Source organism: Oenanthe melanoleuca, chromosome 5 (assembly GCF_029582105.1).
Source record: "Oenanthe melanoleuca isolate GR-GAL-2019-014 chromosome 5, OMel1.0, whole genome shotgun sequence".
Taxonomy (NCBI): Eukaryota; Metazoa; Chordata; class Aves; order Passeriformes; family Muscicapidae; genus Oenanthe; species Oenanthe melanoleuca.
Window position 1 is genome coordinate 23,798,571 of NC_079339.1, and position 12,924 is coordinate 23,811,494.

Sequence of the window (12,924 nt, forward strand, 5' to 3'; positions counted from 1 at the left end):
ATTAGAGCAAGGGCAGCTGAAGCAGCCGTATGACTGGTCACTTTGCAGAGGGTCTGGCCAACAGGTAATGCAAGTCAGGCAGTGACTTACTTCTCCTCCTCTGTGGCATCAAGGATTTCTGAAGGAGCTGTGGAAAGAAAGAGTGCAGGTGAGTACTGGCTCTGGGGCAGAGACAGACCTGCCTGTTCTCTGGTCACAGTCTGCAGCATTCCATAGGGGCTGCTATTTTCATGCTGCCTGCAAAAGTTGTAGCTCCAAAGAACTCAGGTCAGCAATGGCATCTGAGCCTAGCTGATGCCACAAAAGAAATGGTTGTGGCTTTACTACAGAGAAATATCCAAATAAAAATAAAGCCGTCAGTATTTCAGTGGGAACTGCCAAAATCAACAGGTCAGCTGCCCTGAAGGCAGAAGCAAGACGCTGAGAAATGTTTCCCAGAGACATGCTGATCCCTGCCAGGATGCAGCAATAGCCATGTGGACACCCCACTACTGGCAGACAGTTGCCAGGAAAAGCCCATACACCAAAAGGATGATGTAGCAAACCCAGAGGAAAGGGATCTAAGCCCAGGAGCACTCCCTCTGAGCAGAGGGTTGGTTTTTTTGGCTGCCAGGCTCCTTTGCTAAGAGTGACACTCTGGCTCCAGCTCACCATTCTCAATGATGTATTTGACGATGTCCTTGCTTCCCGATTTGACAGCATGGTGGAGGACGGTCTGGCCAGAGGAGTCTCGCACCATCAAGTCTCTTCCAGCTCGGTGCAGCTCTTGGAACTACGGATTGTCAGATTGCTCAGGATGAGCTGGATTTCCCAGCTCCAAGCCCTAGCATTATGTGCCTGGAGTGTCTGACAGATTGTCTGGATACTTGGGGCTAGTGGTAAGCTTTGCCCAGCTCAGCCATTTTATCAATCCCTTCCCTACCCCTCCTTTCCCTTTGTGTCCCCTAGGACAGAAGCCTGCCTGGTTTCCAGCCACTACTCCCAAAGGAAGGCCCTTGACAGGCGCTGCTCCAGGGCAACTGGGGAGCATGGCTGGCAGGGATTGTCTTAGCCCAAGGGGCACACCAGCCCAGGAGCCAGACTTGGCTGCTCATTGCAGCAGGCTGCTGGAGCACCTACCTTGCTGAAGTTGCCACTCTTGGCAGCTTCTATCAGAAGGTCATCTGCAAAGAGAAATGCATCAGGATCAGAAAAGTCAATTTGTAATACTGCTTATCTAATCCTGCAGACAAGAATCAGGCACCAGAGCAGGAGCACAAGCTCCTCCAGGGATTAACCCCTTTGGTCAGACTGTATTTACATGGCTCCTCCACCTTCAGGAATGTAAGGAACAAGCCAGGGGGAGGAAAGAGACACCCATCTAGCTAGGGGTGCAGCCAGACCTCAGGCTCAGGGAGATGAATGTGCAGGGAGAGTTGTCTCTGCCCTTGGGCAGGATAACTTGTGATGGAAGTGGGGAGCAGGTCTCCTGGGCATCAGCCAGCAGCCAAGACACCTCTCACCAATGACTCACTCACACCTCCGGGCTCCAATCAAGCTTCAGGAAACTCCTTCCATTTGTTCAGCTTGGTGAGGCCCCTGCTCTAGTGTTCCCACCTCCTCAGGGAGAGGCAGAGACAGCCTCCCAACCCAGTCCACAGCGTTCAGCTCTGCAGGTGGGGGATTAACCCCTTGCCACATCATTTCCCGCATGGTGGAGCCGGCAAGGCGCCTGGCTGGGCCACTCCACAAATCACTGTCAGGTCTCTCGTGCTCACCTCTGGGTCACCCCCCCGCAGGGCTCCATGTTTCAGGACACATGGAAAAACAGGGCTCCTCCCTGCTCACCAGGGAAAGGATAGGCCAAAAAAAACCATGGCAGGGAAACAAAACAGTGCAACCTGAGAAGGAGTATGACCAGGAGTAGGACTCCACTCACCTTTATGTGTGAGGCAGTGCTCAGGCTCAACGCTGGAAGAGAAGAAGAGGAAGTGTAACTAACCCTGCCAGTCTTCGTAGCAGATGGCCCTAATGGGCACACCACCATTAGAGGGATGGAGAAATCTGCCTGTGGCACTCCTTCTTCCCTGATTTGGGTTCTTCCCCACCCCCACTTCCACTTCTACTGCTGCTCCTGGCACCATTGCTCATCCATACCAACATCAACAGCATCATCAACAGCGGCCTTAGTTTGCCTGAAAGACACCCTTGTCCTTTGCCCCATGGGCCAGGTGTTGGAGTGTGACCCCCATGGCTGAGCCACCAGATGCCCCACTGCTTAGGGCAGCACTGGCAGAGGTACAAGGAAAACAGGATGGAATCTCATCCCTTGGTCTTACTCAACATTGAATTCCTGCTTACTTCCAGGGTGCTTCCCTGTAATCTGGCCCAGGGATCAATGCTGTGAAGCCAACCCTAGCTCTCCCATCACTGCTCATTCTTCTTGAGGCCCAGTACCCCCATTCCACACTAACCTGGGGGCAGGAGAGGAGGGTGGAGAGGAGGAAGAGGAGGGAAATGCAAAATGGTGCCCAGGGGGTGTGGCAGATGAATCCACAAGGTCAGGCATGGCAGGAGAAGTGCTCACAGTCTGAGTGACCACTAGCTCTGGGTCCAGCACATAGAGTTCATCCTGAGAGATCTCTGTCACGTAGTTGAGGTGTTCCTGAAAGACACAAGTCAGGACACGCTTCCTCAGAAGCAAGACCTACTTCTGCAAAACTCCATCCCCTCATATCCCAGCAGTGGATTTGTGGCCCACTCATTTGGTCAGCAGAGCAATGGTGGTCTTGTGCCTGCAAGCTATGCCTGCCTGTTGGTCTGAGTGCAGGTGGGACACCCTCCCAAGGGGATGACAGGGCAGGATGAGGCTGCACTCACCTGTGCACGGTCTATCCTGTAGAACCGATCGGCCGTGGTTGCTGTAAGACAAGAACAGAATGAGACAGGCTGATCCTTGGTGTGAGACAAGGGAGAAAGCCTCTTCCCACCATGAGTGACAATGAGCTATCCAGCCACTTCATGGCTTGCACAGAGGGCACAACATAGCAAACAGCAGCCCCTTAGGCCTACAAGCCACCATGCCACTGTGAAACATGCCTTTGCTTGCTATCTCCTCCTCAATGACTCCTACCAGGGAGCCACAGGTAAGGCAAAAACACAACTAGCTGATGCCATGGCTTTTCAGATGCTCCAGCATTATCCCGAGCAGATGAAGCTCAGGTCTATGCAGTGCACATCTCAGCATTCACTTATGCCAGGTGAGGAACTGCTGAGATTAACATGGTGCACCTTGTTGAACAGTGCTCAGAAATGGGGGCACTACAGGAGGCTGGGAGAAGAGAGGGCTCAGCCTCAAGCTGATTTGACTAAGGACCTCCATGAGACCACTCACAGCATGTGACTGCCAGGCACAACAGAACATGCCACCACCAGCAATAGATCCAAGCTCCCGTCTCATAGGATGGCAGGAGAGCTTCAAATCAGCTTTCAGCCTGTCTGAATGAATCCCTCTGCTCATCCCTCTTCCTCAGAAAAGAGATCACCATAGAGAGAGAGGAGCTCCAACAGAGCAAGTGGTGAAGTGTCTGTGCTGAAGCCAGACACACACAGCCACCACCACTAGGAAAGCAGGAAATCTAGGACATAACCAAGGGAGACCAGGACAGGTAAGAGCACAGTGCCAAGACAGCTGGATTTCCCATGCAGGCAGCATTTCCCCAATATCCTGACAGGCTGCTGGTGCCAGTCCAGGAGAGGCTGCTGCAATGGGATCTTCGCAGACCCAAGGAAGTCTCTCTGCAAACACAGACGATGTGTCAGAGCAGGTGAGAGGACTGAAAGAGCCATGTTTATCCTGGATATTTGCATCCAGGAAGCTACTGTTCAAGGCCTATAATTCAGCCACTTTAATGAGCCTGTGCTCTGTTGAGTGAGACTCTTGTCTCTTTCCTGACATTTTCCTCAGCCCAGAACCTGCTGCTGGGAGACTGGCAGGAAAAGGTAAAGCAGACCTGGTACGGCAGTCCTGGCAGTGACACCTGGAAGCAGCAGCACCAGCAACACCATACACAGGTCTGGGACCTTGAAGGGAGAAGTTGCACCCTCTCTGCCTAGCACGAGGCCTCCCAGACCCACTTTGCAACCCATGGCTGTAGTCTGCTGTGGTCTAAACTCTGCTTGCTGTCAATGCTATCAACAGGCATTTCACTAAGCCAGCTTCCAGGTATAGAGGGAGCTTCTTGGTCAGAGAAGGCAAAGGGAGAAGAGAAAGCTACTTTCAGGCAGGGGAGAAGCAGCAGCTGGCGTGGAGCCCAGCAGGGAGGCTGCTCTCCCATAACATTGCGATGCTCATGGTGAGTCTGGCTCCGAGCATGCTGGAGCAGGGGAGCCCCCTGCCTGCACAACACAGGAGAGCATCCCAGCAGTCCCGCAGTGACAAACACACCACCGAGCTGCCTTCAGCTCCAGGGGCAAGAGAACCACCGACTCCTCTTGCTCCACTCTGGGTCAACAGCCATACATGCAGCCTGGGGTAAAACACTGCTGTGTTCAGCCCCAAAGACCTCAACATCCGTGAGTCCCAAGGCTCAATGATTCCCTGTGGCTTGTCACTGAATGTCTGTTCTCTCACACCCCAAATTCATAGAATCACAGAATGATTGAATTGCTTAGGTTGGAAAAGACCCTTAAGATCATTGAGTCCAACCATTAAACCCACACTGCCAAGTCCACCACTAAACCACGCCCCTAACTGCCACATCTACACATCTTTTAAGTATCTTTAGGAGTGGGGACTTATCCACTTCTCTGGGCAGCCTGTTCTAATGCTTGATCATCCTTTCAGTGGGAAGAAAATCCTAATGACTTGAGGTCATTAATTTCCCTTCATCCTCTTGATTGTTACTTGGGAGAAGAGTCCTACGCAATTTGACACAACCGCCTTCCAAGTAGTTGTAGACATAGATAACGTCTCCCCTGAGCCTGCTTTTCTCCAGGCTAAATAACCCCAGCTCCTTCAGCTACTCTTCTTATGACTTGTGCTCCAGAGCCTTCACCAGCATCATTGACCTTCTCTGGATGTGCTCCAGCCCCTCAGTGTCCTTTTGTGCAGTGAGTGCCCCAAAACTGGGCACAGGGTTCAAGGCATGGCCTCACCCGTGCTGAGTACAGGGAGACAATCACTGTCCTGGTCCTGCTGCCCACACTACTGCTGATACAGGCTATGATGCCATTGGCCTTGCGTACCTGGACTCTGTCAGAGCCTGAAATAGGCCATGCCTCAAACACTGATACAAAGTTTTGCTAATTATAACAAAAACTGTATAAAGAAGCTACAACCAAAGAAGCCTCCCTGAAGATACCTGACTGGGACTTTGGACTGAAAGTCCAACTGCTGAGATTGGATAAAGGGAAAACCCATTCTTCAATCACCCGAAACACACAAGTAAACAACAAGAAGGTGAGCCAAACCCAGCAGCCCTGCTAAGAATCATCTTTGGCTTGCTTTGAGGTGGGGGAGCCCACAGACCCATTTGCTGGGAGCAGATTTGCACAGATTTCCCCTCCATCCAGGGTGGGGGGAGGAAGTTTGGCTGTATTGTAACCTCTGCTCAGGGGCTGTGAACCCACCTTCTGTTACACAAACTGGTTATGAAACCCCCAACCCAGGGAAGGCCACATCCATGGGACATTCACGTGAGGGGCAGCTGAGGGGGTGCACTAATCCATCAAAGCCCCCCTTGGTCATTCCTGAGGCCTTGCACCATGACTGCATGTGATGCAACAAATGTGGAAAAGACAATGACAAACTCCCCCCTCTCCAGGGAGGTGCCTGGATTTTCCTGCCTGGCGAGAGTGTATATCGACCCATCAGATTCTGTGCTTTTCAGGGGGACCTTCACCACCAAGACCAGCTGGAGAGGATCAAAGCATTGCTGGGATTTAGGGAGTAGTGATACTTTCCTTATTCTGTCCCTGTTACTATCTTTCTGTCCCCCACACTTATTTTCTATTTCTTTCTTTCTCTCTCTCTTATATTTACTATCAAATAAAACCTGTGCTATTGTCACTGGCATAATGTCTCATTTGCACCTTAGTTTGGCCAGGGCATTCCTAAGAACCTTAGTAATCGGATCCTGACAGACACATATACTGAATCATGTCCAGCTGCTGTCCACCAGCACCTCCAGGTCCTTTTCTGCTGGGCAGCTTTCCAGCCTCCCTTCCTCCAGCCTGCAGCACTGCATGGGGTTGTTGTGACCCAAGGGTGGGACATTCACTTTTTTTTATGCAATTGGCCTTGGCCCATGATCCAGCCTGTGCAGATCCCTCTGCAGATCCCTTCCTGCCCTCCAGCAGATCAACACTCCCACCCAACTTGCCTGCAAGTGACTGAGGGTGTGCTTGATCTCCTTGTCCAAACTAATAAAGACAATAAACAGGACCAGGCCTGATAATGAGCTCTGGGGGATCACCAGCTGGATGTAACTCCAGTCACCACCAGTCTCTGGGCCCAGCCATCCAGCTGGTTTTCTATCCAGTGAACCGTGCACTCATCTGAGCACGAGCAGCCAGTTTTCCTGGAAGAATGCTGTGGGAAACCATGTCAAACATTTTACTGAAGTTCAGGTGGACAACATCCACAGCTTTTCACTCATCCACCTAGCAGGTCACCTCAACATAGGAAGAGATCAGCTTGATCTCTTGTCCTTATCTGTCCCCTCTGAAGAGTTTATAGCCATCCATTGCAGCACCCCAGTTGTGTGACTTGTCCCACCACATCTCTGCGATGGCAACTATGTCATCATTTTCTTGCTCTGACATATCTTTTGGCTCCTCCTGTCTGTAGCCCATGCTGCATGCATTGGTGTCGATGAACTTCAGCTGGGCTACTGATTCCTCCACTTTTCTGGGCATAGGAACTGTAATTCCTATGCCCTAATTTTCAGGTGCTTCAGATTTCTAAGATAACCCTTGGATCTTTGCAGTCACATGAATCTCCATCCCCCACCTCCACTGAGCTGGCAGACCAAAGGACCTTGCTAGCACATCATCAGACCCAGTCAACACTCCTAGGGGAGGGTAACACTCACAGTCCAGGAAGCACCACTTGGGTGACAGCTTCTGGAATGACAGGGTCTTCGGCTTGGCTCCATCACCCTCCTGCATAATAAAAGAGAGGATAAAGAAGTACCTTATGGCCTCTGCATTTCACTTCAGAGCATTGCTCCTGCTTTTGGAGGTCCCTGCAGACAGAGAGGACCACACGCACTTGGATAAAATTGAACACAGGCACAGCACACTGCAACAAGGAGCACCATGGGACAGACTGGAGCTGACTGTAGAGCAGTGTCACAAGATGAGCCCATGAGACCAGCACAGTGGACATGACAGGTGGGCCCAGAGGACAGAGAGAGGCCATACACACCTGAAAGAGCAGGCGCTCTAAAGCAGAGGGCTGTGCAGGGAAATCCTGCAGAAAGGCAAGGTGTCCTGTTACAGCCTGTGTCTGGGCAGTTCCCCAGTCCCTCTCTCATCCCATTGGAGGTGCTGCTATATCTGGCTTTACACACTGTCTGGCCAAGATAACTGGTCCTTGCTTGGCTTTAAGGCCGGAGCACAGTGCTTCCCCAAGAAGTGAGAAGAGGTAAACCATGAGGTGACCGAGGAACAACAGCCACACTGCACAGTTTGAAAGGTGCAGGAGATTGCAGGGGCATCAGTGTACCACACGGACACAGCAGGAAATCATTACCCTGTGAACCCAGGAGTTGCTAGCCATGTGCTTCCCTGTGTGTCCTCACCAGTGCCTGGGCACAAAGTGGGCAGGGCACACACATACAGAGCAGGCACAGCAAGAGGCAGATGCCAGTATGCCAGCCCAGGCAAGTAGTTCTGCAACTCAGTTCTGTGGGACTCTACACATACACTGGATGGGATTCCCACAGGCACAAGAGCCAGCTAACAGCAGACTTAGAATAGTCCCTTCCGTCTTCTGTGCAACAATCTGATTGAGCAGTGCAGAACCAGAAGCCACACTGTGGGCTTAGAAGGCATTGTTGACCAGGAGCAAGAGTTACACAGTCTGTGTACAGGTAGTATGCTAGTACATTGGCAAGGACACAAAAATTAGTGCTTGCAAATGAGAAGAGTAGGAGGGGTTATAAACCTAATCCAGGCACCTGGAGAGGGCAAAGCTGTGACAGGAAACACAGAGCCTGTGGAGGGTTTAAGGGTTATAGGCCCCACAGGATGTGTGCTGGCTTTTTATACTACCCTACATTTTTTCAGGGTCTCTAGGCTTGGAGAACAGTCAGAAGAGCAATGCTGAAAAAGAAGCTGCCAGACAGCAGGGAGCAGCAAGACATCCAGCTTGAGACCCTGCCTCCACCACATGGTGAAGGCACACCGTGATCTCTTAGTGTGACCAAAAGCAAGAGTGTGTGTGGTGGTGTGTGCAGGTCAAGGCAGCTTAGAAATCCTTTCCCTGAGTCCCTTCATCCTCAGTATTCAGCCATACCACTTTTCACACAGAGACTCACCTCCTGCAGCTTCTCAATCTGTGTCCGGCACAACTCCAGGTCACTGTCTCCTGGAACCACAATGATGCCCAGTGGCACAGCTGCAAGACAGAGCACAGGCACAACTCAGGGAGCAGCCCATGCCTCATTCCCAGTACCTCCCACAGTTTAGCTACAGGCTTTGCCAGACGTGGGGACTGCAGCTCCCACCCTCTGGTCACTCAGCTGGTCACTCACAGGCTTCCTTGAGCTTTTCCTTGTCATAGTTCAGTGCCTCATAGTCACGCATGCTGACTCGGCTCACCCGGATCCGCAGCCGCTCAGGCACTGGCTGCTGGCTGTGTGCAGGAGGCAAGGAAAAAGGAAGATATCAGAAAGTGACAACCTGCTTTCTCCTTATTCCCCTCCCCCTCCAAAGCAGGCAAGAGCACAGTATTATACAGACTAAGGTCAGGAGATTGGCACCAGCAGCTTCCCCAGAATCAGGGTCTGGCCTTATTTCTGTGACCTGATCCCTTCCCAGACCCTCTCCAAGAAATGCCTCTGCCAGTCATGGATCAGTCCCATCCCTTTCCCTCCCAACCAGCCTTCCTTGGAGACGCTGTGGCAGATCAATCTGAGGAACCTACTCATTGAGCAGAGGCATGGAGTTGCGCCGCTTGGTCTTCTGCACCATGTTGGCTTGGTTGCGCAGAGAGATGTGGATGCAGGAAGGCGCCAGCTTGCAGGGCTCTCCATCCACCTGCATGGGGATGGCCTTGGATGTGGTGAGAACCACCTGCCGGCACTGACAGAGCCGCTCCCCATGGCCACCAACCTGCAAGGCAGCCTGTGAAAGAGTCCAGAGTGAGAGCAGACCGTGGACTGAGACATGGATGAGGGGAATATCCATTTTCAGCTGGATGTTACAAGTGAATCAAATTCTGAGGGTCTCAGGTTTGATTTCAGTGAGAAGAGACTCACAGAGACCAGGGCATGACAGCACCTCACCTAAACCTTAGAGAGCAGGCACTGTCACATAGGCCAGCATCACAACTCCTTCAGAGAGCATCTGTGGGCTGGCTGACACCTGGTCAATGGGAGACCATTCACTCCTCCAGTTGCTACCTACAACTGGCAACAGCACTGACTCACCAGTGATGTCATGGTGAAGCCAATAACTTCAATGCAGCCATCATCATGGCGCTGGGGCTCGAAGTCATGGTGCTCCCCAGGGTTGCCCCAGGGCATGGTGCCTGCACAGTACCTGTGAAAGGACAGGAAAAAATGCCTGGACTAGCACCTCAAACCCAGGCAAGGATCTACAAGACAGGTATGAAAAGCCCACCATATGAAGACAGGTCCTGGGGGTGCTCACCTTGGTATGTTAAGGAAGACCAGGCACTGTGGCTTCAGGTCCTGAATCTTGGAGGTCAAGTCTGTCCCATCACACTAGAAACAACACAGGGGTGTTCAGCCTGCTGTAAGGAGGAGCCTGGTCCATCTTACCCATTTAGGGAGAAATGGCTTCCCTCCTCCCTACAGTGATTGTTGTCCAAGTCAGGGAAAGCTGATTCTCCTCAATCCTCACACAGTGTGCCAAGGGACATTCCTCATGCCTCCACAGCCCACCCTCTCCCTGAACCAGAGCACCCTGGCATACTCACAACCAGCCTGACATGCTTTGCCAAGTCTTTGGAGCTCCCGGTGAGGAAGTCGGAGAAGGCCGTCTGCCAAGGTAAGAGACAGAGTTAGTGCCCAAGTGTTCACCAGAATAGGCAGAAGCCTGCCACTGACCTGCGACTCAGCCTGCCACTGACTTGCCACAGACCTCAGCTGCTGAAACCTGCAAACCCCCTTTTCATCCACCAGCAGAAATCCTCTTCTCCTCCAAAACAACCTGATCCATTCCTCTTGCTATTTTGCCTGCTAAGAACCTTGGGGCACCTTCAGTAACATGCTCTAGTATTCCCTTGCCAGTCCAGTCCTGACTTTAGGGTAGAGCTGGCAAGATGAGTTTCCTCCAGTGAGACTCAAGTCACAAGAGACAAATTCAGTCTCAAGCTGTAATGAAATGTCACAAAACAGAGCTGAAGTGACCCCATCTAGAGATTCCAGGAGGGACAGCATGGGTCCCATTTGGGTTTAAATGTGCAGACAGGAAGAGAGACACAAACAGGACAGATGTGAGATGACACAGAGCCATACTTGGCATTTAGTACTGCTCGAATACCAGTCACCAGACACATGGCTAGATATGATATTGAGGATGGGAAGACAGGAACAAAGACAATACTGAGATGCAAAGCTCTAGAGGTGAGACACAGGAGGGTGGTGTAATTAGCCAGGAAGCTGTAACTGGTCCAAGGTATATAAAAAAAGACCAAAGTAGTGTGTAGACTATGGAAAGGCTTCCTTTTCCTCTGCAGGGGGGACAGCCTGCCTTCCCACAGCACCAGGGAGGTCTTGCCTGGGTGACCACCCATGAGCTTGAGATCAAGAACAATAGTGGCAGGAGATCAATACAGCAACTGTACTGCAGGCCATGGAGCAAGCTGTACTGCCAGCAGCACTTGCAGCCAAAGGGGAGCTGTGATTCCCAGTGTGCAGCATTCCTCCAGCAAACCTCCAGCTTTGGACTGGGGGGATTAGCTTGGGTGCATGTGAAGGTCCATGTAACTGAAATGAGTGAGATTAGGGTGCATACAGGAGGCAGGTCCATGCCTGTGCTGCAATTGACATTAAGGCTGCTATGATGGGAGGCTCAGATATCCCACACACACTCACCCCAGCATAGAACATTTTATTCCGAAACCGGCTGTTGAACTTCTCTGGGTTGGCCTCTAGGGAAAGGAGAAAAAAGTCCAGGTCACTGGCCTACACATGGAAATATTTCACTTGCCAGTTCTCCTCAGACACAGCTCCCCAGCCAGCCTCAGCCAGGGGTCTGGCCCCAGTTTATTTCTCGTGTAGGCACCCCGCTTCCCCCTCTGCAGCTTGGACTTGCTCCTCATGTTTCACCTCCAGCTCTGTCCCTGAAGCAGTTGTCTTGTTTATTTTCCAAGGAACCCACAAACAAAAACAGGCCCATTCCACAGACCCCGAACAAGTCCTGCCACTGCCCTGTACCTCGGGATTCGTGGAACTCCAGCGTCACCCGTGCATCAAAGCCAAGGCTGAAGTAGTTATTAAAGACATCCAAAGGCAGCTGAAATAGCAAGAAGGAAAAAGAATGAGGCTGCCAGCATGTGCCCATGGCAAAGATGAGGTCAGGTTACAGCAGAGCCACTACAGTGCTCATGAGGCTGAGGGACCCTGCTTGCCTTTTCCCTAGGAAAATACAGAGGTCACCAGCCTGAGATGATGTCCTGGCTCCTAGGGGTAAGGGAAATGGTCCACCGGGACACACTCTGCTCTCTGAGGTTTCTGTAATCATTATGTTTCTGTTAAAGAAAATAGTCCCACAGAAGACTGGGCTTATACCTGTTGTAAGTTGTGGTTAAAAATCTTTGGTAGGCATTTAGTTATGAACTCTTAATACACTCTTGCCATGAGTCTTGTGGCTCAGAGCCATGAACAGAATGGTGGAATTGGAGGAGTGAAAGGGAAACACCAATCCAGCCCCAGGTGGTGGGACTGCCTGAGCCAGCAGAAAAGAGAATGCAGACCTCTAGCATAGGGAACAGCCATGGAGAGGAGAGGTGTCCCACCTTGTCAGCAGCAGCCTCATCCTTTTCCTCAGGGTTTGTGTCAGGGTTTGGCTCCACATGGAGGTTCCACCGATCAAGCTGCACTATGTTCCCATCTTCTACGTGGGAAAGGATCTTGGACACAGGCTCATCTGTGTAACCCTGGTGAAGAAAAGGACTTGATGAGTCTCGTGCCTGCCTCCCACAGAGATACCCCAGACAGCAGAGTTTGGCAAGGCATCTCAGAGTAAAAGATGTAGAAGAGATCAACTCTATGAGAATGCACAACGAAGTGGAACTTGGAATTTAAAACAATATATCTTCCTTCTAAAAATCTTCCACAGTGTGAAAAAGCAATTGCTTTTGTATAATCTAATGCAGAACCATTCAAATGTCAGAAGAATGGCAACATCCAAATTGAACTTATTTGTTCGTCTGCATGAACAGGAAGCTGAAACACCAGCCCATGCAAATCTTCATGTGTCTGAAACAAGAACTGAAGCACTCAGCCCTGCTCTGTCAGCAGTGGGTTCCTGTGCCCATCACTTACCCCACCCCAGTTCAGCGTTCTGGCCAAATCATTCCCTGTCCCCAAAGGTAGGATGGCGACAGGAGGAGGTGGGTTGATGCGTAACTGGTCCAGAATGGAGAGTATCCAGCCCACCTGCTCAAGCAAGAGAGTGCAAAGAAACCATTGGTTATCTCAGGGACCAGCAGGCAAGCAGAGGAGACTCAGAGCACTAGCAGCAGCAGAG

The 12,924-nt window shown here is 51.4% G+C and overlaps 1 protein-coding gene across 5 annotated transcripts in view; it reads right to left on the bottom strand.

Moving 5' to 3' along the window:
- The window catches only part of DGKZ (diacylglycerol kinase zeta), a 46,897-nt gene that overhangs the window by 5,027 nt on the left and 28,946 nt on the right, over nt 1-12,924 (bottom strand). For all 5 annotated transcript variants that reach the window (XM_056492948.1, XM_056492947.1, XM_056492949.1 and 2 more), the window contains 17 exons: nt 12,720-12,833; nt 12,191-12,331; nt 11,610-11,688; nt 11,268-11,323; nt 10,148-10,210; nt 9,859-9,932; nt 9,636-9,747; nt 9,131-9,330; nt 8,739-8,839; nt 8,523-8,602; nt 7,074-7,143; nt 2,860-2,900; nt 2,454-2,644; nt 1,919-1,950; nt 1,120-1,163; nt 652-772; nt 91-127 (listed from right to left, as the gene is read on the bottom strand). In XM_056492948.1, coding sequence (XP_056348923.1) covers nt 91-127; nt 652-772; nt 1,120-1,163; nt 1,919-1,950; nt 2,454-2,644; nt 2,860-2,900; nt 7,074-7,143; nt 8,523-8,602; nt 8,739-8,839; nt 9,131-9,330; nt 9,636-9,747; nt 9,859-9,932; nt 10,148-10,210; nt 11,268-11,323; nt 11,610-11,688; nt 12,191-12,331; nt 12,720-12,833 — 1,556 coding nt within the window. The remainder of the gene's footprint in view (nt 1-90; nt 128-651; nt 773-1,119; nt 1,164-1,918; nt 1,951-2,453; nt 2,645-2,859; nt 2,901-7,073; nt 7,144-8,522; nt 8,603-8,738; nt 8,840-9,130; nt 9,331-9,635; nt 9,748-9,858; nt 9,933-10,147; nt 10,211-11,267; nt 11,324-11,609; nt 11,689-12,190; nt 12,332-12,719; nt 12,834-12,924) is intronic.